Source organism: Heliangelus exortis, chromosome 29 (assembly GCF_036169615.1).
Source record: "Heliangelus exortis chromosome 29, bHelExo1.hap1, whole genome shotgun sequence".
Taxonomy (NCBI): domain Eukaryota; kingdom Metazoa; phylum Chordata; class Aves; order Apodiformes; family Trochilidae; genus Heliangelus; species Heliangelus exortis.
In genome coordinates, this window is record NC_092450.1 from 3,440,223 (window position 1) to 3,466,658 (window position 26,436).

Genomic DNA, 26,436 nt, shown 5'->3' on the forward strand with positions numbered 1-26,436 from the left:
TGTAGTAGCTCCCAGGGCACCCCAAAGCACCACAACCTTCTCATTATCAGTTATAGAGGGAGGGAGAGCTCCTGAGACCTGAACAAAACCAATCACAAAACTAGGCAAGAATTTCTTTAGAGTTTAACTAAGAATGCAATACTATTTCCAGCCAGTTTCCCATCTCGATAGTCATGTAACAAACCAAGGCAATGACGGTCTGGAGTTGACTGAACAGTTCTCAAGTTCAAACGTTGACACTTAATAGAGGGTCTCAGCATTGCTGCTCCGAGGCCTCTTGATCTTCTCAATGTTTTTAAGGATCATGTCATGCAAAGTGACCTGTGAAAAGGGAGAACAGGACTTAAGACAAGAAGGGTAAACTCACCCAGGGTTCAGCTTTCACAAGGAGCACTGGCTACAGCAGCAGCACAGCTCACTGTGGCACCCTGCTCAGCCCCTGCCCAGTGAAGATAAAGTGCCAGACTTCACAGAAACCACTGCCTCTGAGCTTCCCACCACTGTGGAAGGAGTATTTTGTGCTACACTCCTCCTCGGGAGGAAACACCTGCACCCCTACGAGACAGCAGAGAGGCAGCGGAGCAGCAAGGAGAGAGGATTCCTGCCAGGATGTGCTCGTGGGGAGCAGCAGCAGGACCTGCAGGGCTCTCTCTGCTGCTGCACAGGGAGCAACAGGAGCTCCATTTTTTGTTCACTTACATATTGATTCCTCAGCTCTGAAATGATCAGGCGCAGACTGATGTACTCCTTCTCGTCGATCTCCGTCACCGTGCGGCGATAATCCTCCTGCAGAGCAGACACAGCTCAGCCTCACACCCACCATGCCAAGGCCCTGCACAGGAACACCCTCCCACTCTGCTCCCCCCCCCCCCCAGATCCCCCAGTTCAAAAAAGACAGCGACAAAGTGGCAAAAAGATCCCCAAGAAGGAGGAGAATGTAGCACAGCAGCCCCCGTGTACTCACCACATGAGGGTACTTAGCTATTTTGGACACCAACTTTGCTCTTGTGATGTAGTATCTGGTAGGGAAAGCAAGAGACTGAAGGTCAGATAAGGCCCAAGCTGCCCTTGGAAAGCTGGGGGACATTCCCCAAGCACCTTACTTTTTCCAAAGGGATCCGAAAACCCAAAATCTGATCTTTCATGCCTACCTAGAGATCTGGTCCAGGTAGGATGCTGCCTCACTCTCCACAGTTCGAAGCTCAGCAACTGTTTCCTCCTGCAGGGAAGAAAAGGAAGCCATTGGATTTATGAGACTGCAGCTGGCCTTCCAGGCTTGGAGAGCAATGTCTCAGCAGTGCCACATCAGGCTCAGGTTTGGGTTTTAAAAGCAAAACAGATCCTGAGACTGCAGCTGCTGGATGTCATCAAACAAAAGATTCAGAGGAACCCAGGAGATCCGTGTCCCTGGAGCAGAGCTCTCCTCCACAGCAGGGTGTAGAGCCAGCAGTGTCTCACCTGAATAGAAACACCAAAGTTGTTTCCATCTTCTATCCTGGGGATGAGAAGCTGCACCCACATTTTCACCTGCAATGGAGAGATCACAACACTGATCGACACCAACACCTCCAGTGAGGGACCTCTCTCAAAAGCTTTACCAAAAGCCCCACAAGACCCTGCCTTTGCCATGCAGTTCATGATAAACTCCTACAGCCCCTTCAGTCTCATGCAACACTTCTGAAGAGATCACTTCCCACGTGGCTGGGGTGCCACACCAGCCAGCACAAGCACAGCTTCCCATTGGAAGCTCTCAGGAGGTGGCTGTGACTGTGCAAAAGGAGGATGAAGAAAAGCCTCAAGAATGGAGCCAGAGTAACAGACATCCTCCTCCTTCAGGAGATGAACTCCAGAGCTCCCCAGGTGACCCCTTCCCTCCACTCACCTCCCAGACACTCTACCATGGACCCTGCCTTTCCCTCCCCTCCGAGCAGCTCTGGCTCTGGAGCCTCTGCTCACCGTGTTGCACTTCTCAATTAGCAGCCTGATTTCTGGCTTCACTTTCTCAATGATGTCCACCAGCTGCTGGTTGCTCTTGAGCATCCCGTTGGGCATCACAAACACTTTGGTACCTTTGGGATGGGGAAACAACACCAGGCATCAGCCCAGGCAGGAAAGGGGGGATCAGACCGAGTGCCCCGTTCCCTGCAGTGGGCACTGAGCCAGGGCACAGCTAACAGGAGGGGAAGGACAGAGCCCTGAGGGGACACCAGCAGTGACCACCAGGGAAGGAGAAACACAGAACACAGAGCAGAAACAAGAGCTGAGGAAGCTCTAGGATGGGCACAAAGGATCTTCCTGCTGCTCCTGCACAGAGCTCTAGCACAGAGCCAGAGGGGGAGCAGCTGCCTCTGTCAGCAGGCCAGGCTCAAAATCAAGCACCACTTATGTCTACCAGAGAAGCCCTAATTATGCTTCTAAGAGGTGTAATCTGACCCCTCCATACAGAAGGTCTGTAGGTCAGGCTCTAAGAGGCTGCAGGAAGAAGCCTGCAGAGCAGCAGCTGCTCTTGGGACAGGGTGAGTGGGGTTCAGGTGATCTCATTCCCCCAGAGCTCGGGGCAGGAACACAAGAGATGTGTGGACTCTTACCCTGAAAGGTCTCTTCACGATCTTCCAGCTTCCTCTTTTTCATATTTGGCTAAAATATACAAAATGTTTTACTCACACACTAGTTGTAAGCTGCAAGGGGCTCGCAAAGGAAACAAGAAAAACTTTAGAGCCTCTGCTGTGCTCCTGGTTTCTAAGTAATCTACAAAATCAAGGATGGGTGACAGAGCACAGCAATACCTCCAGCAGACTTCCCAGGCTCAAGAATCCCATCCCTAAAAGCCTTTAGAGAGCCATAGTCTGCTATTGAATGGCAATATCCTAACTCCAGCACAGACTGAGCCATGCAGTTCTAATTAACAGAAGCAGGGATGGCAGCCAAGAGAGAAACCTTACCCCATCCAGTCCATCGTGGCTGTTTGTGAGGAGAATTGGGTCAGGCACTGGGAGGTTCATGTCTGAATGGATTTGAGTGAGATCGTGAATATTCAGGATAGGGTCCTAGAAAATAAATCAGATTTTTTTTTTTTTTAATTCAATCATGAACTGAAGAATTCTGCTGCATCAAACCCAACACGAAGACAAAAAGATTCAGGCCTCCCCCTTATCCAACGATGAAACAAGAATGAATGAAAAAAACATGTTTAACAATAGGGCTGCAACAAGAACTCCCTCCACCCAGGAGCTGCTGCCAGCTCCAGGCTGTGATCAAAGCTATCAACTGTCTGCAGCACTGAGCCTCTGCAGGACCACGGCCTGGAGCTGCTGAACGTGCAGGGGAGATAAATGTGGTGCTCACGCAAAGAAAACTGGAAAAGGAAGCACCCTGTCCAGAGCTGGCAGCACTCAGACACATGGGAGCCACCACTGGGCACAAGGAGGTGCACAGGACGAGAGTGGCCACATTCCTTCCCCCACACAGCTTGGAAATGAGAAAGGAGGCAGAGAACAAGGTGTCCTTACCTTAAGGAACCCATCGAGCTCTAACAGCTTCTTTGGAAAAAAGTTTGCCACCAGATCTTCAGCCTAAGAGAGGAAGAACAGGTAAAATGAGAACACCAAAACCCCTGACTGTCCAGCGACAGGACAGGGGGCAGAGCTTGAGCCCAGCACCAGGCTGAGCCACAGGGAAAGGACGAGGCCACGGAACACGATCCAGCCCGGAGCCTCCATCGGGCACGGGGCCTCATCCCGGGGTCACTCACCTCGCTTGTGATCCGCTCCCTGAAGGAATCAACCTGGGGAAGGAACACAACAACAATCCGGAGCCGCCCTCTCAGCGCGGGGCCCAGCGGGAGCCGAGCTCTGCGCCCCGAGCTCAGCTGGGGCCGGAACGGGGGCAGCTCCGCCCGGAGAGAAACGCCCGGGAGCTGGAAGAACCGATAAGCACCGAGCAGGAGCTGCCAGGAGACACAGCAGCAGCTCCCGCGGCGCGGGCTGCGCTCCAGGAAGCTCCGCAAGCTGCGGGACGGGCCCGGGGCCACGGGGAAACGGAAAAAAACCGAGCAGCGGCTGCGGGGCAGAAAGCGGCAGCCACCGCGCCCGGGCCCGCCCTTGGCCGGAGGCCGCTGGGGTAGAGCCACCGAGCGGCCCCGTCCCGTCCCGTCCCGCCCCCGCCCTCCCGCGCTGCGGAGCCGGAGCCGGGGGGCAGAGCGGGGCTGCGGGGCCGGGAGGGCCGCGCTACCTCCGGCAGCAGAGAGCGGGCCGGGAGATGCCCGAGGCCGCCCCGCGCCCACCCCGAATCCCGGCGGGGAGCGGCGCACCTTGAGCTTCACCTCCGGGTCCACCTTCAGCAGCGAGGCCATGGCGGGGCCGGTGCGGGGTCTGCGCTGCCGCCTGCCCCTCCGCCGGCGTCGCCGCCACCGGAAGTGACCTCACGTCCCGCGCCCGCCAATGCCGCGCGCGCCCGCCGCCCACGTGACGGCCCCGGCTCCCCCGCGGGCGCACGCGCCGCCGGGTCCTGACCGCTCAGAGCCGGGAAATGGCGGCGGCGGCGGCGGCGGCCGCGGCTCTGCCAGGACCCGGCCCCGCCGCTGCGTCACTTCCGCCGCGCGGCCATGGCGGTTCGGTGGTGCGGCTGAGCGGGGCGATGGAGGGCGGGCGGGTTCCCGCCTGCACCGCGCAGGTCAGCTTCGTCTGCCAGCGCTGCAGCCAGCCCCTGAAGCTCGACACCTCCTTCAAGATCCTCGACCGCCTCACCATCCAGGAGCTCACCGGTACCGCCGGCGGGACCGGGCCGGGCCGGGCGGGGCGCGTCCTGGGCCCGGTTCACCCCCCCTCTCACCCCTCCCTCCCCTCTCCCGCAGCCCCGCTGCTGACCGCCGCACCGGCCCGGCCCGCGGAGGCACAGGAGGAGGAGAGCGCCCTGACCGAGGTACGGCGGGGGGTGGGAGGGGCGGAGGCGGCGGCGGCGGCTTCCCCGGGCTCCCGGTGACCGTGTCCCCTCGCCCGCAGGAGGCCTTCGCGGAGAACCGGCAGGATGGCGTGTCCCGCAGGTTCATCCCGCCAGCCAGGTACGACCGCGGCCCTCGGGCGGCTCCGCGGGGCGCTCAGCGGAGGCACCGGCAGGCACCGGTTCCTATCACCCCGGCGGTCCCGCCCCGAGGGATCCCCGGTTCCCCCGAACGGCCCCCTCAGACCCCAACCTGCGGGCAGACCCCGAGGCGCCCTCCTGGGACGCGGCTGCCCCGTTCCCCCCGGTGCCTCCTGCGGGGAGCAGGGGACCCAGTCGTGGGTCTGGCACGGGCTGCCCGGGTCCCGGCTCTCAGCTCTCCCTAAAATTCCTCCCCAGGATGATGTCAACCGAAAGCGCCAACAGCTTCACCCTGATCGGAGAGGCCTCGGATGGCGGCACCATGGAGAACCTGAGCCGCAGACTGAAGGTGCTGGTTACATCAGGAGGTGCTGGGGGGCTGGCTGGGGGAGCAGTGACCATGCTGCCAGCCCTGGGTTTCCCCCAGCTGAGGGTGAGCTCTCCCCCAGGTCACCGGTGACCTGTTTGACATCATGTCGGGGCAGACGGATGTGGATCACCCCCTGTGTGAGGAGTGCACTGACACACTGCTCGACCAGCTGGACACACAGCTCAACATCACTGAGAACGAGTGCCAGAACTACAAGTGAGTGATTTCCCCAGGCACCCGAGAGCTGCTGCAGGCTGGAGCCCTTCACCTGGGCTCCCCGTGGTCTGTAACAGCCCTGCCTGCAGCTTGCTCTCTGTGCAGACCTGACTCATGGTGCAGCATCAACGGGGAGAGCTCAGCCTTAGGGAGGTGCCTGTGAGCTCAGGGTCCCTCTTGCTCTGCTGCTGACGTCTTGCAGGCTGTCACGGAGTCAGGAACCACTGCTGGGGGCTTCCCAGGATCCCTGTTCTTGGTAGTCCTGTCACTCTGCTTTAGGAGGTGTCTGGAGATCCTGGAACAAATGAACGAGGACGATAAGGAGAAGCTGCAGACAGAACTGAAGGAACTTGCACTGGAGGAAGAGCAGCTGATCCAGGAGCTGGAGGACGTGGAGAAGAACCGCAAGGTCGTGGCTGAGGACTTTGAGAGAGTCCGGGCAGAGGCTGAACGACTGGAGCAGGAGGAGGCTCAGTGAGTAAAACAAATGAAGTTATCATGTGGAGAAGCCTGTAGGTAATGCCAGAATGCCAAAATGCCAAAAATGCCAGAATGCCAAAATGTGAGTGCCGTGGTCTTTGCTCACCTGAATGTGGCCAGACCAAGGAAACCCAGCACACTGTGTGAGCTGTGGCTCTTCTGTAAAGCCTGCACTCAGCATTTCTTGCCTTGCTTTTATGGAAAGGTACCAGAAGGAGTACTGTGAGTTCAAGAGGCAACAGCTGGAGCTGGATGATGAGCTGAAGAGTGTGGACAACCAGATGCGCTATGCCCAGATGCAGCTGGATAAACTAAAGAAAACCAACGTGTTCAATGCAACCTTCCACATCTGGTAATGGAAACACTGGGATATTGTGTCAGTTTTCAGCAAACCAGCAGTGTGGGATTGGTTAATTATCCTCAGTTTCACCAGAGGGGTGCTAGGCAGGTCCTGCTTACCTAAGAACAAACCAGGAGCTGCTGCATGTGGCCACCTGTAACACTCCCAACATCCAACTTCACAGGGTGTGTGGCTGGGGTTTGGGGGTTTTGGTTCTTTTTATGAACTCTTGTCACAAAAAGAGAACAAGTGGCTGGCATTTGTGCACGTTCTAAGCAGAACCTGCAGCCCCTTCTTTGTTTGGTGAGCCAGGTGTATTCTGTAGGTTGACTGTATGTATTCTGTAGGTGGCCCATGCTTTGGCTGTATGTATTCTGTACATTCTGGCTGTGTGCCAGAGCCTGTGCCTGCCCCAGGTGCTGATTTGTCACTCCCTTTGGGACAGGCACAGTGGGCAGTTTGGCACAATAAACAACTTCAGGCTGGGCCGTCTCCCCAGCGTTCCCGTGGAATGGAACGAGATCAATGCTGCCTGGGGGCAGACAGTGCTGCTGCTCCATGCCCTGGCCAACAAAATGGGCCTCAAGTTCCAAAGGTACGTGGGCACAGAACACACATTTCATACCTGACACTTCACAGTGTGACCTGGGTACAGTCAGACCCTGCCACTCCTTTCAGATACCGCTTGGTACCGTACGGCAACCACTCGTACCTGGAGTCCCTCACGGACAAATCAAAGGTGAGAGAGCTCCTGTGCTGCCAGAGGACACTGACCCCAAGAGCCACAGAGCTCTGGTCACACTCCAGGACACAAAACCAGGCTCAATGAACCCATGGGACAGGAGAGCTCGCTGCCCAGCTCTTCAAATACAGTCGCCTCACATCAACCCACTCGTTCTGCCATCCAGCAGTGAGAAAAACAGGAGGACCCTTGGGCTTGGGCACTGCAGCTGGCCACAGGGAGATAGCATTGTTTGGGGTGACTTGGTGACAGGAACCCCAGCCTGCACTCACCACAAACCATGGCACACTTACCCTGTGCCACAAACCAGTCCTAGGTATCCTGTGACAAATTTAAGCCTTGCCCGAGACCAAAGAGCTGCAGTGACCATCCCTGAAGTGGCATTCCGGGGGTGCCTGAGACAAATCTCTCTTCCAGGAGCTCCCCTTGTACTGCTCAGGAGGCCTGAGATTCTTCTGGGACAACAAGTTTGATCATGCCATGGTGGCTTTCCTGGACTGTGTGCAGCAGTTTAAAGAGGAAGTGGAGAAAGGTGAAACCAGGTTCTGTTTGCCTTACAGGTGAGCATTGCTGTAAAACACCCCAAAATAACCCCTGAGCACAGCACATGATCAGTGTAACAGCCCCACACAGCACTGACCAACCTCTGGAGCAGCCCAGAGCCCTGCTTGGTTCAGTCCTGTCCTTAGGAACCATCCCTGCTCCTATCACAGGCAGGATTGCCACACGCTCTCAGTTGATTGCAATTTAAAGCTGATTCCTCAGGTGACAATCTGAGTTTTGCCAGATTTCCTTGATAAAAAGAGTAACAGTAACATCAGGCAAATTTTATGGGTCACACTGAGGTCAAACTCCTGCAATACCAATGCACTAACCACAGCTTTTGTGTGCTGCAGGATGGATGTGGAGAAAGGAAAGATTGAAGACACAGGTGGCAGTGGTGGCTCTTACTCGATTAAAACACAATTTAACTCCGAGGAGCAATGGACAAAAGCACTAAAATTCATGTTAACAAACCTGAAGTGGGGTCTGGCCTGGGTCTCCTCCCAGTTCTACAACAAGTAACTGTGCAAAGAACTCGTCCTGGCAGCTGTGGAGTGTCTGCTTTTTGTTGGAGAAAGTCAAAATTTTAAGATGTCTCTTAATATTAACCAGTACAAAATGTTTACAATACCAAAAATCCACAAGACACTTTATTTAAAATACCATTATTTCAAGTAGTATATAGAAAAGCAATATGTAAAGTTATATCGTTGAGCTGAACAGAATAATAATAATAATAATAATAAATAAATCAACTGTTAAATTTGGGGTGTACAGGTGTGATGATGTGTGTCCAAGTTCAGCACACTGGGGGGGTTGGCACTCCTCTTGCAGCTTCACACAGTTTAGAGAAGCAAAATCTTTCAAACATGGGGAGCAAGGTGCAGGAGGCTCTGCTGGGTCACTGCAGAGGGACTGCACTTTAAAATAAAATATTTTCTAAGTCACATCAGCACTTATCTGTGGTGCTGAACTGAGGGTTTGGTTCTGGTTTCTGATACTCAGTGTGTGTCACACTGCCTGCAGCCTGTCCTGGCACAAAGAATAAAACAGAGCAAGGATGCTCCCAGGAGGTGCTGAAGATCCTTCTGTTATGACATTTTTGGGAGTTGTGTCCTTTCCACAGCCATTGTCACCCCGTGGGCACAGGAGGGGACTCTGCAACCAGCCTGGCTGCAGCAGCTGCCTGAGGGAGTTACTGGTTTAGTAAAAACCAGCAAGTGGAGAAAGGAGGCACATCCCTGTCTGCAGCTGAGCACCAGGCACGCTGCTGCCTCCTCAAAACACAGCTCAGAGCTTTATACTCAAAAAGAAAAAAAAATATTTCCACAACTTAGGAGATGCAGCTCTCCCAGTGCTGCAATTAGAGCTGAAAGAGAGTTCTGAATGCTCCTGTGCTCCCCTCACAGCACTGCCTGAAGGGATGAGCTTTTCCACACCAAAACAAAACAAAAAAAAAAAACCCAGGCTGGGTGCCCTCTGCAGGATGAGCTGTTCCCAGCAGCGTCGTGGCTTGCTGCTGCACCCCTGGCCACAGGAGGGGGTTCTGTTTAAGTCACAACTCTGTTTTTGGGAGCTCTCATTCCACTGTTGCTACAGTGCTGCTCCAGTGGGGCACTGCCAACAATGTGCTCCAGCACTGCAGAGGAGAGCTCCAGGATGCTCCGTGCTGTGATGCCTGTGATGGAGTTCAAGTGCTCCACAACCTTAAAAAAAAACCACCAAAAACCAGATAATCAACAGAGATGTGAGTGCACAGACATGCTGAACATCTAAAGAGAACAATGGTGCTCCCCTGGCACACACTACAGGCTCTTTGACACGTTTGTTTGCTTGATTTTTCTGCTCTGGGGATTTTTTTTGGTATTTTTTTGTTTAATTGCTTCTACCACCTGCAAGAGGCTGTGCTCAAACACCTCAACAACACCCACAGGTTTCCAGGCAGTGCTGAGGTGCTCTGAAGGGACTGTACCTGCCTCCAGTGCACAGGGTCCTGTATGAACACACTGGTGCTGATGATTCCCACAGCCAGGAGCATGAAATCCTCCTTTACTGTCAAAAACTTGGCTCTGCAGAAGAAAAAGCATCTTCTGGGGCAAAACAAAGCAAGTTTTACAGTTCAAACCCCCCACGTCTGCAATGACTGCACAGCCCAGGGACACAGCTCCTCCTCCAGTCCAGGTAAAGCCCAAAACTTGGACTGTTGGCTCTCACAGTGCTAGAGATGGATTTTTTATTAGTAAGTGAACCTTGGCAAACGTGGTGAAGCACACCACTCTGAACAGGTATATTAAATATTAATATAAATATATTAAATATATGAAGTATATTAAATACATTAAACACATTAAATACGTTAAATATATTAAATACATTAAATATATTAAATACATTAAATACATTAAATATATTAAATACATTAAATATATAATATTAAATATACCACTCTGGTATATTAAATCAAGAAACAACCCCTGAAATTAATGTTTGATGGTTTTTTTGTCTTGTTTTTTTAACACAGTGTCAGAGGAACTGCACTGCTGTTTACAAGGGATTTTTATGGGGTTGGTTTCAACTGATTTTAAGCAATAGTGACAGGAGCTACTTACACCTGGAGTTTGTTGGGTGTGGAATTTTCAATGGCCATCTTCAGCAAGGTGTCATAGATGCTGTCCCGGGTCAGGTAGGAGAAGTCCAGCAGCTGCACACACACCTGATGCAGGGGCTCTGCAGGCAGCAGGCACCCGTTGTGTCCTGGCACAGGGATCAGACACCATCAGCCACACATTTTGGTCACTCAACTGACCAGAAAGAAATCAGAGGGATGCAGATTCCTGGTGACAACTTGCCCTTTTGGTTCTGATACCACAGGCTGCCTCACACCATGAGCTTTCCCGATTTCAGTGTAAATTCACTCATTCTGACACCCAGGTTGTTGGATCTCAGCACAGGAAATGGTAACTCACTGCAGAGAAAGTGGCCTCACAAGCTTTTGGGGATTGTGAACTCTTTTACTGGCTGAGCCATGACTGGTTGTCCAGCAACATTCACCAGATTCTGCTCAAGACAAAGCTTTTCTCATCAGAAAAGCAAAGCTCTGGACAGCCTGAAAATTTTCACATAAAAACCTGGAAAATGAGGCATTTTGGTTCAGAGCAACAACAGCTCTATTAGTTGTAAAAAGTGCTTTCCCATTCCCTCCTAGTAGTGCTCTCACCTAAAACCTCCAGAAGCAATTCCACATAAGCCAAAGGAGTTGAGACATTGATCTGGAAGTGCAGAGTTTTCAGGACCAGAAGCTCTGACTCCAGCAGCTCCTGTTTGGTGTATGAGTATTTCAAGGACTGCAGAAATTTTAAAGCCATGTCACTGTTAACTATCTGAGGAGGAAAAAAAGAAATTCTCTTCTAGGCAACACAGCCCTTGCTGAGCTCCAAGCACATTCCTGCCCACTGAGCCACCACGGGGCTGCTGCTGCTCACCCACCCCTTGGATTCCTGTTTTCAGCTCCCACTTTTCCTTCCTGCAGGTTTCCTTTTCTCCACAAACCTTTCCCAGGCAGCTGGGAAGCCTCCAGCCACACAGTGTTCAACAACCAGAGCACTGGGAACACTTCCTGACAGACTTCCCCAAACAGAGGGTATTTAGGGCTCCGTCTCAGTGTTTCACGATCACCGTTGTCTTTCAAAGAGGAAGCCCATTTTTTTTAAGAGGGACCAATGTACCACTCAGTTTACTACCCTGCTAGAAAGTGTGACAGGAAAAGGTTGTTCTGGCTCACGTTGTAGTGTAAGGAAAGTTTGCTGGCAAGCTGAACACAGGAGACGAGTCGCAGGACAAATGTCTCATAGATCTGATCCTCCTGAGAGCTCCAGCTGCTGCCTCCTCCTCCTTCACAGCTTTTAACTTTCTCTCTGGAGGAATTACAGATTTGCTCTACTTGCTTGATCATAAACCTGAAATGTTTTGAACAAAAAGCACAATTGCTCAGGGAACAGTTCTGCTAAGGAAAACAGAAGAAAAGCAGTTCTGCAGAATACAGAATCTAATGACTAAAGAGACAAAGCTCTACACACACAAAAACATCATAAATTGTTTGAACAAGTGCTACAGAGCAGGCACAGTGCAACCATCTGAGGGAGACACTCAACATCCAGGGTGTTTATTACCTTTCAAGCAATTCCACTGCTTGGTACCTTGCTGAGAGGTCCAAGTGCCATTTTTCAGACAAAAGGAATATAAATTCTGAAGAAGAAAAAAACAAAACCAGGGCAGTCAGGCAGTGCTGAAGCTCATGACAGCCCCGTGCCTGTTCCCAGGACCCCGCAGCCCCTGAGCCCGGACCCTCACCCACAATCTGCCGCCCCTTGAAGCACCCGGCCTGCCCCGGCAGCCGGCTCAGGTACCGCTGGTTTTCCGTGGCCAAAAGGATCAGCGAATCCTCGAGGATCTCGGGAGCCACCTTCCCAAACACCGGGCCTGGCTCACGGCGCCGGGACCCCATGGAGCGGGCGGGGCCGCGGCCCCAGCGGCTGCAGCGAAGGCCCCGACGCCTCCTCCCAGCGGTCGGAGGAGCCCCCAGACCCTGCTGGGGCTGTGCCGGGGCTCAGAGCCCCGCGGCTCTGGGTGAGGAGGAGCAGGCGGGACCGGGACCGGGACCGGGACCGGGACCGGGACCGGGACCGGGACCGGGACCGGGACCGGGACCGGGACCGGGACCGGGACCCAACCCCAGCGCTGCCCCGGCCCCACCCTGACACCTCCCTGGTCACGTGCACAGGCCCCGCCCAATCACTCGACGCCCCTGCGCGCAGGCGTCGCCACGCCCCGGCGGTGACGTCACGGGGAAGTGACGTCAACGCCTTGCGCGGAAACGGCGGCGGGGAAGATGGCGGCGCCGAGGGAACCCGGAGGGGAAGCGGCGTTCGCGCAGCGCATCGACCCCGCACGGGAACCGGGGCTGAGCCCCGAGCAGCGCCGGCTCATGGCGCAGGTGGAGCAGGCTCAGAGATACCGCGCTCTGCAGCGGAGACTCCGCAGCCGGAACGCGCTGCTGGCGCTCGGGATCGGAGCGGTGACTTTCGGCATTTGTATCCTGAGGGGACGGGGAGAGGCGGGAGGGGAAAGGAGGGGAAGGGAAAGGAGAAAGGAAAAAGGAAAGGGGAAGAGATAGGGAAAGAGAAATGGGGAGGGGAAGAGGAAGGAGGGGAGGGGAAGGGAAAGGGAAAAGAAAGGGAAAGGGAAAAGAAAAGGAAAGGGGAAAGGGAAAGGAGAAAGGGAAGGAGGCGCTGCAGCCGCTGTTTGCCTCAACGCCCTCCAGACGGCTACACCTTCTACTCGGTGTCCCAGGAACGGTTCTTGGATGACCTGGAGCAGGAAGCCGAAGCAGCCCGGGCCCGGGCGAGGGCAGAGACTGCAGCAAGCTGAGCACGGACGGCCCAGCCCGGCCCCGGTATACCCTGAGCAGGCACAGAGGGGCCTTGAGCACCGGAGGGCACCCGGCTCTGAGCACGGAGCAGCCGCCCGCGGGGCTCTGGTCCTGCACAGCACTCAGTGCAGCCCCGGGATGTGCACCGGGAGTCCCCCTGCAGGCAGGGCCTCCTTCCCTGAGGGGTCTCTGGAAAAGAGCTGCCCCGGGAAGGGGCAGGGGTGCCTGGGTGCTCGTCCTTTTCCTCAATAAACACCCTGTCTGGAGTCTGTGTCAGTGCCTGGTGCTGAAGCAGCTGATGCCCATAGCCCAGCTCAGGATCTCATTTCCTGCTCAGGCATCTCTTGAGATGGGGGAATTTTCTGTTTCACTCTATTTTTTATTTTTTGGTCATAATTGATGATGAGCCCACAGTGTCCCCAGGTCTACACCACACAGACAGCCTCCATCAGTTATTTAATTCATATTTATGAAAACACTTTGCAGACACCAGTTTGTATCAAAGCCCAGTTGCTGGCAGGGAGCTGAGGTGCTGTTCTGCTCGGCCCAGGGCCCGGTTCTGCCTGCACGGGTTCAGCTCAGAGTGAAGCCATGGAGGGTGGTGGCAGGAGGGGCTGGTGACAGGCATGGGGACAGGGATGGGGGGGACGAGTGGGGGGCCGGCCCGCCCACCCTCTGATGCAGAGGTGGCAGGTACTGGGAGGAGAGGGGGGGACAGGGGGTCCCCGGGGTTGGCACCCAGGGCTGGTGCTGCCCTCCTGGCAGGCAGGGGGTGCGTAGGGGGGGTCTCTGTCTCTCACCCCCCGGGGCAGCAGGCACTTGGATGAGGTAGTTCGGTGGTGTCACTCCTGGCCAGCCGGCTACTGGGGAGAGAAGCAGCGGTGAGCGGGGGCTGCCGGGGGTCCCGGCTGCAGGACCACCACCCCCTAAACCCCCCCTGCCCCTTACCAGGCGGCCGAGGTCGTCGGCAAAGGTGACCCCTTTGGTGAGGCGCTGCTCCTGTGAGCCCGTGCTGCTGCCGCTCAGCGAGTTGCGGCGCATGATGCCTGCGGGGGGGGGGACAGAGCAGAGGGTTGGGCTGTGCCCCCCTCCCGGGGGTCCCCTTGCACCCCCAGCTCCGAGGGAGCGGGGCCGGCACCTGTGGGCTGTGCCAGCTCCAGGCGCTGGAGGCTGTTGCGTCGGGAGGGGTTGAAGCTGCCCTTGGAGAGGCGGCGCTGGCGGCTGGAGAGCATGGCGGCCGGGGAGACGATGCCCAGCGGTGGCTGCTTCCCCATCCGCAGGTAAAGCTCCTCGATCTCCTTCTTCTGAGTGCTCTGCAGCAGCTGCACCTCCGCCATGTGCCTGGGGGGGAGGAGAGGGAGGCTGAGAGCTGAGCCAGGGCCTCTGGGAAAGGGGCACCCTGTGCTGTGTGCCCCCCCTCCTGGGCACAGATCCCCCAGGCCCCTCTCTGCCCTCCTTCCGTGGGGTTTCTCACTTCTGCCGCAGGTTCTGCAGCTCCTCCCAGATCTCCTCGTCCTCGCTCTCGGTGTCATCACTGCTCAGGTAGGGCAAACTGCGGGAGTAGCTCAGCCAGACCTGGCTGACGATGGCCGGGGCAGCGCTCTCGCCGCCCTCCTCCCCGGGGCCCTCCCGGTCGCTCTCCACCGGTGCCGCCGTCCCCTCCTCGGCCTCGGGGCCCCGCTCCACCGTCTCCAGCACCGAGTCCGTGTCGCTGCTCGAGCTGCTGGGGGGGGTAGCGGGCGGGGGGGAACCCCTCACTGCTGGCTCCACACCGAGCTGCTCCCCCTCGCTGTCGCCCGGCACCGGGGAGGTCACGGCCATGTCCTTGGTCGGTGTCACCTGGAACCGGCCCAGGATCTGGGGCTTGGCTCCTGCTGGGGACAGAGGCAGTGGGTGGGGTTAAGGTAGGTGGGAGGGGGGGGGCGCTGGGGGGTGGGGGTCGCAGTGCTCTGGTGCAGCCCCTGCCCTTTGCCATCTCACCTTCACTGACGGGTGAGAACCGGGCCCTGGGCATGCCGGGGGCCGGGGACTCCGAGACGATGAGCGGGTGGATGGGTCTGGGGGAGCTGGGAGGCACCTGCAGCACCCAAGTGTTTCAGCCCCACCCCGAGATCCCCACATCCACCCCGAGATCCCCACATCCCCTTGTCTCCCCCTGCCGCCCCTCCCACACTCCAGGACCCACCACCCACCCAACCCTCTCACCCCAGGGACTCCCCACGCCATGGGACTCCCTGCCCCATCCCAGAGCAGCGTCTGCAGTGACAACCCAGGCTCCAGTGCTGACCCCCTCCTCCAGCAGCCCTGGGGCACCCATCCCACTCCTGTACTCACCGTGCTGCCCTCGGGGCTTCCTGGCACAGAGGGTGATGGCAGGGGGCTCCCCGCAGCCTCACTGCCTGGGGGGCTCAGTGGGGCCGGGGAAGGGAAGGGCAGGGCCCCCCCGGCAGTGGGGACATCAACCCCCGATGACACCAGGGTCCCACCACCGGCTGGGGCGGACTTGGCCATGCTGGCAGGGTCAGGGTAGGTGAAACGTGGGGACCCCACGGCGAGGGTCTGTGGCCGTGGCACTACCGGGGGGTAGAGGTACCTGCCCGAGCTGGCGATGGAGTAGACCGCGGGCAGCAGCGTGTGGGCCATGCTCATCACAGCCAGGGAGAAGACGTTGGCCAGGGACAGGAGAGGGGCAGGGGGGGACCAGGGCGTGCTGGTGACAGGGGGGCTCGGGGGGCTGCTGGGCCCACTGGGGACAGGGGATGTGGGAAGTGGCAGCGGGGCCAGGAGGGCTTGGGGTGGGGGTGGGGGGACGGGACCCCTCGGGGTGCTCGGGGGGGTCTGTGGGAATGCCGGCGAGGTTGTCAGCCAGGAGGGAGCCATCGAGGCAAGGGGCCAGGTCTGGAGGGAGCCTGCGGAGAGACGGGTGTCAAGGGCATCCCCCCACGCCATGAGCCCTGTGCCAGAGGGACAGAGGTGCCTGGCCAGGGCTGGTACCTGCGGGGGAGCCCGGCGGCACCGGCTGCAGCTGAGGGAATGGAGGTGCCGGTGGCTCCACGGGGCTGCCGGGGTCGGTCTCCAACGGGGAGCTGCTCAGTGACGGCAGGATGGGGGACTGGACAGAGAGGCTGGGACTGGTGCAGCCCAAGTCTGTGGCACAGGGGTGACAGCCAATGCTCAGCCGGGGCAGGATGTGCCCCCGAGGACCCCATGTCACCCCCTGGGAGGGCAGGAAGGGTTCACACCAGGGAGAGACGTACCACTGAGTGAGGAGGAGGAGATGGAACGTGACAGCTCCTGCAGCTTCAGGTCCACCTGCTGAGGGGGACACGGCTGAGCCCAGCACTAGGGCAGAGACCCCCAACAAACTGAGCTAAATCCCTGCTGGCCCTCAGCCCCACTGCCTGTGGGGACAGGAGCTGGCAGCTCTGCTGGAGAGGGGGGCAACGCAACCCATCACAGGAGTGGGGAAGTGACCTGGAGCTACGGACACAGGGCTGGGGCACCCACACCCACCCCTCTCCCTGCCGGGTTCCCCAGAGCCTGGCAGCACCCCCATCCCCCTCCACCTTGGTGGTTTCCCCACTCACAGGGCTGCCAGCACCACGCTCAGCCTCGGGGCTCTCGGGCAGCTCAGTGGCAGCACGCCCGTCCTTGCGGAGCAGGGTCCCCACTCGATGGATGATATCCCGGATGCGGTGGATGAAGCCATCCCGCTCTGACTTGAGGATGAACTCGTTGTGGACCTGGGGGCAGTGGGGCTGGTCAGCAATCAGCAGACTGGGCAGACCCTCACCCCCACTCCTTGCTCACCATGACAGCTGCGATTTCCTCTGGGTTGTCCCCATCCAGGTCGAACTTGAAAGTCACCATCTTGTTGTTGTAGGTCTGCAGCTGGCACTCCACCACCCGGTCGTTCTTGTCGGAGATCTGCGGGCAGCAGAACCAGCTCAGCCCTGGCAGCACCCACCTGCCCACCCAGCACCCTGGCACTCACATTGGTGATGCGCAGCCTGGACCGGGCTCGGCGCCGCAGCAGCTTCCCCGGGACACGTTTGGGCGGCAGCTCGGTGCTGCGCTCGCTGGCTGAGAGCCCCTCGTAGCCATCACTCATCCCAGATGCCACATCCGAGGCGTAGCTGCAGCAACCCCAGGGGCACCTCAGCATCAGCACAACCACTCCTGGCCCCCACAGCCCCCGCCCAGCCCCCCCAGCCTCACCTGTCCACTGGGGAGGAGAATCCACTGGCGGGGGGCAGGCGCTCGGGGGGCAGCTGCACCGCGATGCTCTGTGGGGACAGGACGGTGTCAAGCGGTGCCACAGCCACCCTGACCCCAGCCCCATGGGGCACTGCTCACCGTGGGGAAACAGCGCACGGGGCGGGTGGGTGGGGGGCTGGCGGGGTCCCCTGCTGAGAAGCTGTGATGGGCCAGGTCAGGGGAGTCCAGGAAGCCCGAGGAGCTCAGGTAGCCGTCGGTCTCGCAGTCAGCTGTGGAGGAGCACTTGTGTGAGCATGGCTGGAATAAGCCCCCTCCCCACCTCACGCCCCCAAGGAACAGCTGTGGGGCTGGGTGCACAGAAGGAACCCACCCTCCTCCCACCTCTCGCCCCCCTCCCGCTGTCCCCCCACCCAGTGCCTACGCACAGGTGGCCGAGGAGTAACTGGTGTGCCGGTAGGTGAAGTGCTGGTCAGCCTCGGGCTCCTCGGGCTCTGGGAGGAAGGTGCTGCTGAAGATGGAGTCCCCAGAGCCAGGGGTGGCCGGGGTGGGCGCAGGGACCCCGGGTGGCAGCGGGGACTTGAGGTCCTCCAGCAGCCGCAGGACACCCGGTGGCTGCTCCGGCTCGGCGGGTGACTGCACGTCCTGAGCGCGCTTCAGCTTCTCCCGCTTGCGTTTGATGGCAACCACGCGGTCCCGCACTGCCTTGGCCACCAGCTTGTAGTCAGCCTCACAGACAAAGCCCAGGACCACCTGCAAGGGAGGGGGTGGTCGCATTGGGGTGCAGGGATCCCATGGTTGCCAGGGTCCCTCATCCCTGCACCCACCATCTCCTGGGCCACCTCCTCTGCCACGTCCTTGTAGAGCTCGAAGAGGAACTCGATGGCGTTGTTGTCCTTGTACTTGCCGTGCAGCTTCTTTGTGTCATCCATGCGCAGCCAGAGCTTGAGCCCAGACTTGATGCCGTCGTCCTCCTCAGCCAGCTCCACGTGCACCCCTGTGTCCTCCTGGAAGAAGGAGTGCTCCAGCAGGTCCTGGATGGTGTACCTGCAGAGAGCACAGCTCAGCCTGGGGCCAGGGGGCTTCCCCCTGGCCCCCCACTTTGTCCTCACCTCTCGTTCTTGTCCATGCGGATGCAGCCCTCGATGATCTCCTTCAGCTCTGGCACCTTCACCTTGTAGAAGCTGCTGGGCTTCAGGCCCTGGTGGGTGACAGGGGTCAGGACAGGGGTCCTGTGCCAGACCCTGCCACAGCACTAGGTTTCCAGGGCCCAAGGCTGAACCCCTGGGATGCCATGGTGCTGCCAAACATTCCCTGGGCATCCACAGCTCCCAGTGCCACCCAGCACTGCCCCACCAGCAGCAGGGATACATGGGGACGGGGCTCCCAGCTCAGGACCCCGCTGGCCCGGCCACAGTAACTGGGACCAGGGCTCCCTGGGGCTCCACGTTTCCACCCCAGCAGGCAGGAGCCAGCCCAGACAGGCTGGGGCAGCCGTGGTGCCTGGGGCAAGGGCTGGCTGAGCCAAGTGGCTCCTGTTCCACCCCATTAACACTCCAGCAGCACCTGGGACCATGTGATGGACACAGGGTCTGGCTGAGCTGCAGCCCCTCTGCCCACCATGAGCCCCACACTCCAGCACAGCACCCTGACACCACCCAGCCCATCGCACAGCCTGCAAGGGGACACATTGCAGGGAGCAGCCACATCCAACCAACCCTCACTCTGGCTCTTGTGGCCGTGGCCCCAGCCAGCAGTGTCACCCCAGCCCAGGGCTGCTCACCGAGGTGACCTTGCGGTAGATCTGGGCAGCATTCTGGCACTCGGAGTAGGGGTACTCGGAGGTGGCCATCTCCAGCATGCACATCCCAAAGGCATAGACATCCACAGCCTCGTCGTACTTCTCCTCATACATCTCTGGTGCCATGAACTCGGGGGTGCCTGGGGGAAGCAGTGGGGCTCAGCACCCCTGGGGCACCGACTCCCCACCTTTGCCACCACGGAGCTGCTGTGAGCCCACCGGGACCCTTCTGGGACACCCCCAGGACCCCACCTATGACACTCTTGGCGAAGGAGGCTCTCTTGAGGGTGGCCAGGCCCAGGTCTCCAATCTTGACGGAGCCGGTGGGGCCCGTGATGAAGATGTTGTCACACTTGAGGTCACGGTGGATGATGGGGGGTGAGCGGGTGTGCAGGAAATGCAGCCCCTTGAGGATCTGCCGGCTCCAGCGCTGCAGCACCTTCAGCTTCATCTCCTTGAACCGCTTCAGATACCTGTCGGGGGACCCATGGGGCTCAGCCCCACACCCCAGCCCCAATCCTCAGCCAAATACCTGCACCAAGTCCCCAAGCAGGGGGTGCAGACCCGTCCCTCACCTCCCCACCACCTCAGGGGTCCCATCCCCTCGCTGCACACCCCGGGACCTGGGGGTCCCTGCTCACGTTTTCAGGGTGCCAGACGTCATGAGCTCTGTGACCAGCACGATGCAGATCTGGCCTTTGATGGTTGACTTCCAGGAGTCGTAGAAGCGGACGATGTTGGGATGCTGCAGCCCCTTCAGCATCTCCACCTCCTCACTGAACCGCTGCCGTTCCGTCTTGGACAGCTTCCGTGTCTGCAGGAGCCAGCAGGGGGGTCAGGGGTCCCCGGTGGGTGCAGAGGATGCCCTGGCTCACGGGGAACCCTCACATCCTCATCCCCACTCCCTGCACACGGGAGGGGCTGCCGTGGCCCCAGTCAGAACTGCCCAGGGGCTCAGGTGGGGCTGGGGGTCCCAGACCACGGTCTCTGTCCCCTGCCCGGGCACCTCTGGCTCCCAGCAGGGCTCTGGTGTGGCAGCGTGCCGGGACAGCCTCAATGGGGCCTTTGTTGGGGAAAGCAGGCGGGGGAGGCCCCAACCCAGGTTTTTCCATGTTCCTCCTGCTCGAGTTAATTAAAGTGGAAACTGAAGCCAAGTGCTGACACGGGCACTGAGCAGAGCTGGGGCTGGGGCCAGCAGGGAGGGCACAGACCCCCTGTCCTGGAGGGACACGGTCCCATCAGCAGGAGGAGGGGACCCGGCCAGATAGACCCTGAGGGACCTGGGTCCTGCCCTGAGCCCAGGCAGCTGAGAGTGCTGGGGCCGAGGCAGGGGCAGCATCCTCCTCCATGGCTCCAGTACAGCCCAGGCCTGGGCCAGTCCAGAGCTGGGGGACACCCAGCCAGGACCCCTGTCAGGGCCAAGGAGCCGCCGCCCACAGCCACCAAGGTCCCACCACCATATGGCACTGCCAGAACCACACTCAGCACCTCAGCTGGCAGCCACCATCCATCAGCCCAGGCAGCTTTTGTAATATTTTCATTGCATCACAGCTGGCCCCATGGCCGGGCTGGAGCCACTCCATAATCCCCTCTGCTTTTAACACACGCTCAGGGACCCGGCTCAGCCCAGATGAGAACTTGAGCTCTGCTGCAGGGGATGAATGGGACCTTTCATACCCGAGGAGGAAAACAGCAGCCCGAGCTCCTGAGCAGTCCAGCAGCACACCGACTGCCCTGCCCAGCACTTGTGGCACCCTCAGCCCCCTTGGCCCCCCAGCCCAGAGGCTTCACTGCACCCCACAAACCTTTAGGGGTACAGGGGACACTGACATGGGCCACGAATAGGGGTGGGGAGGGTCACAGTGGCCACAGCTCCCCCAGCTCAGCAAGAGCTGCTTGGAGCAGTCACACCAGCACAGCCACCCCCAGCCCCAGGCAGAACTCCTGGCATGAGATCAGGGAGCCCAGATCAAAGCCTGGGGGGTACAAGCTCATCCCCCAGGACTGGGGGCTTGCCTGGCTCTGTTCCTGCTGCACAACCAAAGCAGCAGCCGACCCCACGCCCAACACTCTTCCCACTCACCGAGCACCAGCAGCGGGGAGCAGAGCCACTGCTCCCCCAGGGATGGGGCGGGGGGTGGGCAGGGCTGGCAGCAGAGCCCCACTGGTGGGCAGGGACACCGCGTCCTTCCCTGGCAGCACCTGGCACAGGGCAGGGGAGGACGCTGGGGACATGGTGCTGGGTAAGGAGTGGGGTGGCAGCAGTCCAGCCCCATCCTGTGAGCCAGGAGCTGGCTGCCGGGGAGCCTGGCACAGCCAGCAGCAGGAGCTGAGGCCAGCACAGGAGGCAGGGCTGGGCATGGCAGCCCAGGATGGTCTCACCCCTGCAGCAGGAGGCTGTCCCCAGTGTGAGGAAGCAGCAGTGCTCACATTCCCAAGCCCACGGGACCCCCATCAAGCAAAACTTCCCAAGTGTCCATGGTCGATCCCCTCTTGATCAGGCAGAGCTCCCAGCTTTAGGGGGGCTGAGCTTTGGGTGCTGCCCCAGAGCCTTGCCAGGCTCAGCCACAGCACAGGGTGGGCATGTGATGGGCAGGATTTTGTGAAGACGCATGAATTTGGGAAAAAAGGTGCCCTGCAGCTGCTGGGGCAGGTTGCTTGCCTGTCCTGGGCCAGGGAGCTGGGGGAGGCATGGCAGTGTCCACCAACCAGGCTGCTCCCACCCACAGGGACCCCCAAGGGGACCCACAGGAAAACCACTCCTGGACAGGTATTTACAGCTCAATCCTGCTCCGGGCCTCTGGTTTCCTCCCTGCTTCCTCCTTCCCCAGCACTCACAGCACCTATCAACAGAAACAGTCCCCAGTCTAAAGCTGGAAAGCACAAACAGGTCGTGGCAGGGCTGTGGGGTGCGGGCAGGAGGCACAGACAGACGCTGCCTTCAGGATGGGGGGCAGTGGCACAGGAGGACAGGGATGGGCAGGTCCCCAGAGGAGTCCCACAGGAAGGCAGGGGATAGACAAAAAGGGCCTCCAGGTCACCAGGCACCAGAGAGGGACAAGCAAGGTGAGAACAGCACAGAGAGCTGGGATTTGGGACCAGGAGCTGTCACAGCAGCTGGACACAGCTCTCTGGACCGGAACAGGTCAGGGCTGAGGTTAGGTATTCATTTAGAATTGAAAGGCAATAAAAGGAGAACTGTGAAAGACACAGGACAAAGCTATTTTTAAAAGGGCAGAACCACAACCATTTTTATTTGCGGTTCCAAATCCTGTATTTGTGTCACAGTGTCTGATTCTTTGCATGATTGCTGAAAAAAACAAACTTTTAAAAGTCTGCTTTCTGTATTCTCAGCCCTCGTGGGAGACAGATTTTAGGACAAGAGACACTGGATAAAGAGCAGCCAGTGGGACAGGGCTGAATACTGGGTGGGGCAGAGGGGCTGGGGAAGTGATAAGGGGACAAGCACTGGGGTCAGGAGCAGGATGGGGCTGCCCAGCCCTCGAGGGGTCTCAGCTACAGCCAGGCTGTGCCAGGGGCCAGGTCTGCCAGGCAGAGTGGGACACTCATGGGACAGTACCTGGCAGGAGCTCAGTCTCTCCACACACATCCCCCACCAGCTCCCCGTGGGCCTAGAGAGCAGCTCTCATGGCTCCAGCCTGTGCTGGCCCAGAGTGTGTCTGCTGGACCTGGGGCACAGGACCATTGTGGTCCCTTCCTCCAGTGGGAGATGCAGCCTTGTCCCCCCAGAAGCCACCTCACACTAGAGCTGTCTGTGCACATCGTGGGCACCCCCTACCCACACTCCCTGCCCACACTGCTGCCAAACTAAATCCCACTTCCCCGTGGCCCCTGCCTGGGCTGTAGGATGGGTCCAGGGACCACATCCAGCCCCAAGGGACATTCAGGAGCTGCTCTGGCATAGTCAGAGGTGGGGACAGGGTCCCCACAGCCCAGCCACAGTGACAAGCAGGAGGGGAGGGAGCAAGCCATGCTGCCAGGTCTGCCCTGCTGCTGGCACGGGGGGCTGGGGCACGTCTGCAGCGGGGCCTGAAACCTGCAGGGAGGGACACGGAGCCAGCCAGGAGGGAAGAGCCTGGCACGGCTGACTCATCCAGAGAAGATGCTGCCAGCAGCAGGCTGGCACGTCTCCCCCTCCCCAAAGGGACCTGGGACTCAAATGGACCTCAGGAGCACCTGGACAGAGCTGGGGGTCGAGTTAGAGAGGAAGCCGAGCTGGCTCTTGGCAGCATCTGAAGGAATTGTGCAACCTGGGGAGGCAGGCAGGGGCCCAAGCCCTCACCTTCTGCCATCACCCCCTTCAGAAATCACCCACGGCTATCTCAGGATCTCTCCTTGCACTGCTGGGCTGCAGCCACTCCAGGACCCAGCCCCGGCAGCCACCTTCAGCTGCACCGAGGTTTTAGGAACAGGACAACAAACTTGCAAGACACGTTTTTCTGTGTAAACAAGGACTTGGACCTTCCCTCTGCAGCAGCCACCCCAAGCTCAGGAGCCTGTTGGAGACTTTGGACTTCTCCAAAGCCCCTTCCTGGGGGCTCCAAGGAGAAAAGAGACCCTCACAGCACGTCTCTCCTGTGCCTCTCCATGGGTGAGATCAGGCACATCCATCAAAAGCAACAAGTGGGAGAAAGTGTTGCAGAGGTAACACCTTCACCACTGCCCTCAGCCTCCTGCTCTTAGCATCCTGCTGCTGGGGATGGAGGAGAGACTCGGCAGAGAGGAGATGGGGAGACTGCTCACCCACGGGTCCGGGAGCTCCCAGCACAGCCCCTGGTGGCATGGCAGAAACCACATGCAGGTGTCTGTGGATGCCACTTCAGCCAAGGTCAAGCAGCCAGAGCACGCCAAGGTCACACCACACCCGGGCTTCCGAGCGAGCCCAGCCCCAGACTCACTGCACACACGTGTCCCCGGGCACGCCGTGGGCTACCGGAACAAATCTCGGGGCCAGCTCCAGAGCTGGCACAGGCACACGTGCAGAGGCCAGAACCTGAGGGGGCACCGCGGCCCTTCCGCGGGGAAAGCTGCAAGGTCGTGGGCACCGAGCAGGCAGTGAGGAGCTCAGCCCCCAGAACCGGTAATGGATCCACCTGTAAAGCCCCGGAGCCGGGACTGGCACCGGGAGCGGGTGTCCCGGTGTGCTCCATGGCGCAGGCAGCCAGAAGGCAAATGGAAAACAGCACGTGATGGGCAGAAGGGCCGGAGCAGGGGTGTTAAGCACCGAGCCTGGGCCCGGGCCAAGAGCCCCGTGTGATGCCGAGGCACCGGCAGGGACGGGCACAGCGCCGGGGGGCGAGGGGGCACCCATGTGCCTGGCAGGACGGGGGATTCGGGGGCCCTGCGCCCTCTGGGACCGGCCCCAGCCCCAGCGAGATGCCCCGCGGTTCCTGCACGGCTGCCCAAGCAGAGGGGCTCGGGGCCGAGGGCTGGGGGCTGACCACGCCAGGGAAACGGGACGGAGAAGGGTCCAAGTGCCCCTTCCGACACTCCCTCCCCCGGGCAGGGCTCCGCTGCAGCGGGCAGGGGCAGGGGCTGTACCTGCAGCTCGCACCACGCCACCTCCACGGTGGTCTCCGTGTCCAGCCCCTTGTAGACGGTCTTGAAGGAGCCGCGGCCGATCTCGATGTCGAACTTCAGGAACCGGCCGTCGGGGGAGGTAGCGACCGCCCGCGTCTCCACCTCCTCGCTCTCCGTCTCCTCCGGCTCCCGGCGCCCGGCTGCAGCGGCCGGTGGCGGGGACACCGGCCCCCCGAGCCCTCCGCTCGCCGCCGGGTAGCCCAGCAGCTCCAGCTCGGCCGAGCTCCGCCGGTTGAAGCGGGAGGACGCGCGGCGGGAGTCACGCAACGAGGGCCGCCGGGTGCGGTTGCGGTGCGGGGCCCGTCCGGGGAGCCCCGGCTCCTGCTCTGGCTCCGGCTCCGGCTCCGGCTCCGGCCCCGGCCCCGGCTCCGGCTCCGGTGCGGAGCCGCCGCCCGTCCTCTCCGCCTCGGGCTGGGACATGGCTCCGCCAGCAGCGGGCTCGGCCGCCAGCATCGGTCAGACCGGCTCGGGGCGGCGGCTCCCGCGCAGCTTCACACCTAGTGCCGCCACGGCCCCGCAGCCAGGAGCGACCGCCGAGCCCCGGCCCGGGCACCGGCCCCGGCACCGGCCCCGGCCCCGCCCCGCCCCGCCCCCACGCGGCTACCGCCCCCCGCCTGCGCTGCACCACCGGCACCGCCACCGGGCATCGGCACCGCCACTGGACACCAGCCCCGTCACCAGGCGCGGGCGCCGACACCGGGCACCGGTACCGGGCACCGGTCCCGGGACGGACACCCAGCACTGCGGCCTGGGGCACGGGCAGAGCGCAGCCCCGGTGGGCATCACCTCCCCTCACCGGGTCCTCTCCGCTCGGGCCGGGCCGGGGGCCGCTGCTCCGGGGGGGATCTGAGCGCTCCCCACCTCCGGGCGACTCCGCTGCGAGCACCTATCGGGACGTTTCCTCCGAGGTTCTTCCCGGGGACCGGAGCTGCGTGTCCGTGAGAAGCCCGGTCCCGTTCCTGCGGGGTCAGCCGGTGCCGATCCATCCGCCCATCCTCCGGGTTCACTGCGGTGCAAAATCCCCGAACTGGGGTCATGCAAATAGGAAGATGCGGGCTTGCGTATCCGCCCCGCGCCAGCCTGGACAAGGGCTGCTTGTGTCCCCAGGTGAAAGGAGGAGGCTGTTCCGCCCGAGGAGGCTGTTTACACAAAACACAAAGCAATTGAGGCCGGTGCTAATTTCTTTTCCCTAAGGTCAGGTTGTTTCTACCCAGCTTTACAGGAAACATTCAGGAGAGGATCGGGGCGGGAGCGCGGCCTCCTCCTCCCCAGACGCCAACCTGGCACACGCTGGAGCTGCGGGATCGGCAGCACAGCTGGACGGGCAGCACAGCTGGAAGCAGACACCCCCCCAGCCGCAGCCCCACGGAGCCCGGTCCACTGCCCGGGGAGGGGGGAGGCATTTACCGCATCCCTGCTCCCGCTGGAGCCCTCCAGGTCTGTCCGCCCTGCAGTCAGGCTCTGCTGCACCGCACGACCCCTCTCCCCCAGCCCTGGGAGGGGTCTGACTAGCATCTTGTCCGCACCACGCCGAGGGGCTGCAGGGCTCCAGGTGAAACCCCTGCCCCTTGGGGCGCTGGATCTGCACCCACTCACCCACTCCTGGTCCCTTCCCGGGCCC

The 26,436-nt window shown here is 60.0% G+C and overlaps 5 protein-coding genes across 6 annotated transcripts; 2 read left to right on the forward strand and 3 right to left on the reverse strand.

Annotated features, from left to right (window-relative positions):
* Positions 1–106: 106 nt before the first annotated feature.
* PSME3 (proteasome activator subunit 3) lies at positions 107–4,483 on the reverse strand. The gene is made up of 11 exons (XM_071728232.1): positions 4,310–4,483; positions 3,752–3,784; positions 3,510–3,572; positions 2,943–3,047; positions 2,589–2,637; positions 1,957–2,069; positions 1,459–1,527; positions 1,152–1,219; positions 965–1,019; positions 700–786; positions 107–321 (listed from the first exon to the last, which is right to left on the reverse strand). The coding sequence occupies exons 1-11, from the start codon at positions 4,349–4,351 to the stop codon at positions 241–243; spliced, it is 765 nt and encodes a 254-aa protein (XP_071584333.1). The 5' UTR covers positions 4,352–4,483; the 3' UTR covers positions 107–240.
* On the forward strand, positions 4,472–8,533 carry BECN1 (beclin 1). Its single transcript, XM_071728229.1, has 11 exons — positions 4,472–4,762; positions 4,853–4,920; positions 5,001–5,059; positions 5,338–5,428; positions 5,529–5,665; positions 5,945–6,139; positions 6,351–6,497; positions 6,931–7,080; positions 7,164–7,224; positions 7,645–7,787; positions 8,124–8,533. Exons 1-11 carry the CDS (start codon positions 4,528–4,530, stop codon positions 8,290–8,292), a joined length of 1,455 nt encoding a protein of 484 aa, XP_071584330.1. The 5' UTR covers positions 4,472–4,527; the 3' UTR covers positions 8,293–8,533.
* CNTD1 (cyclin N-terminal domain containing 1) lies at positions 8,392–12,429 on the reverse strand. Its single transcript, XM_071728231.1, has 7 exons — positions 12,121–12,429; positions 11,940–12,015; positions 11,552–11,726; positions 10,988–11,150; positions 10,380–10,524; positions 9,743–9,839; positions 8,392–9,476 (listed from the first exon to the last, which is right to left on the reverse strand). Exons 1-7 carry the CDS (start codon positions 12,272–12,274, stop codon positions 9,321–9,323), a joined length of 966 nt encoding a protein of 321 aa, XP_071584332.1. The 5' UTR covers positions 12,275–12,429; the 3' UTR covers positions 8,392–9,320.
* A 193-nt stretch (positions 12,430–12,622) lies between these two features.
* Positions 12,623–13,464, forward strand: COA3 (cytochrome c oxidase assembly factor 3). The gene is made up of 2 exons (XM_071728279.1): positions 12,623–12,860; positions 13,091–13,464. Exons 1-2 carry the CDS (start codon positions 12,659–12,661, stop codon positions 13,195–13,197), a joined length of 309 nt encoding a protein of 102 aa, XP_071584380.1. The 5' UTR covers positions 12,623–12,658; the 3' UTR covers positions 13,198–13,464.
* Positions 13,465–13,646: 182 nt separating this feature from the next.
* Positions 13,647–25,381, reverse strand: WNK4 (WNK lysine deficient protein kinase 4). Of its 2 annotated transcripts, none has more exons than XM_071728277.1 (20): positions 24,777–25,381; positions 19,856–20,028; positions 19,467–19,687; positions 19,197–19,354; positions 18,526–18,614; positions 18,241–18,460; positions 17,842–18,166; positions 17,555–17,685; positions 17,417–17,484; positions 17,193–17,334; positions 17,009–17,125; positions 16,786–16,941; positions 16,456–16,513; positions 16,193–16,345; positions 15,533–16,107; positions 15,179–15,275; positions 14,673–15,072; positions 14,337–14,539; positions 14,147–14,244; positions 13,647–14,058 (listed from the first exon to the last, which is right to left on the reverse strand). In XM_071728277.1, the coding sequence occupies exons 1-20, from the start codon at positions 25,266–25,268 to the stop codon at positions 14,041–14,043; spliced, it is 3,894 nt and encodes a 1,297-aa protein (XP_071584378.1). In that variant the 5' UTR covers positions 25,269–25,381; the 3' UTR covers positions 13,647–14,040. The 2 variants fall into 2 exon arrangements, with proteins under 2 accessions (XP_071584378.1, XP_071584379.1); XM_071728278.1 differs by having other exon boundaries at positions 13,647–14,061.
* Positions 25,382–26,436: the final 1,055 nt, after the last annotated feature.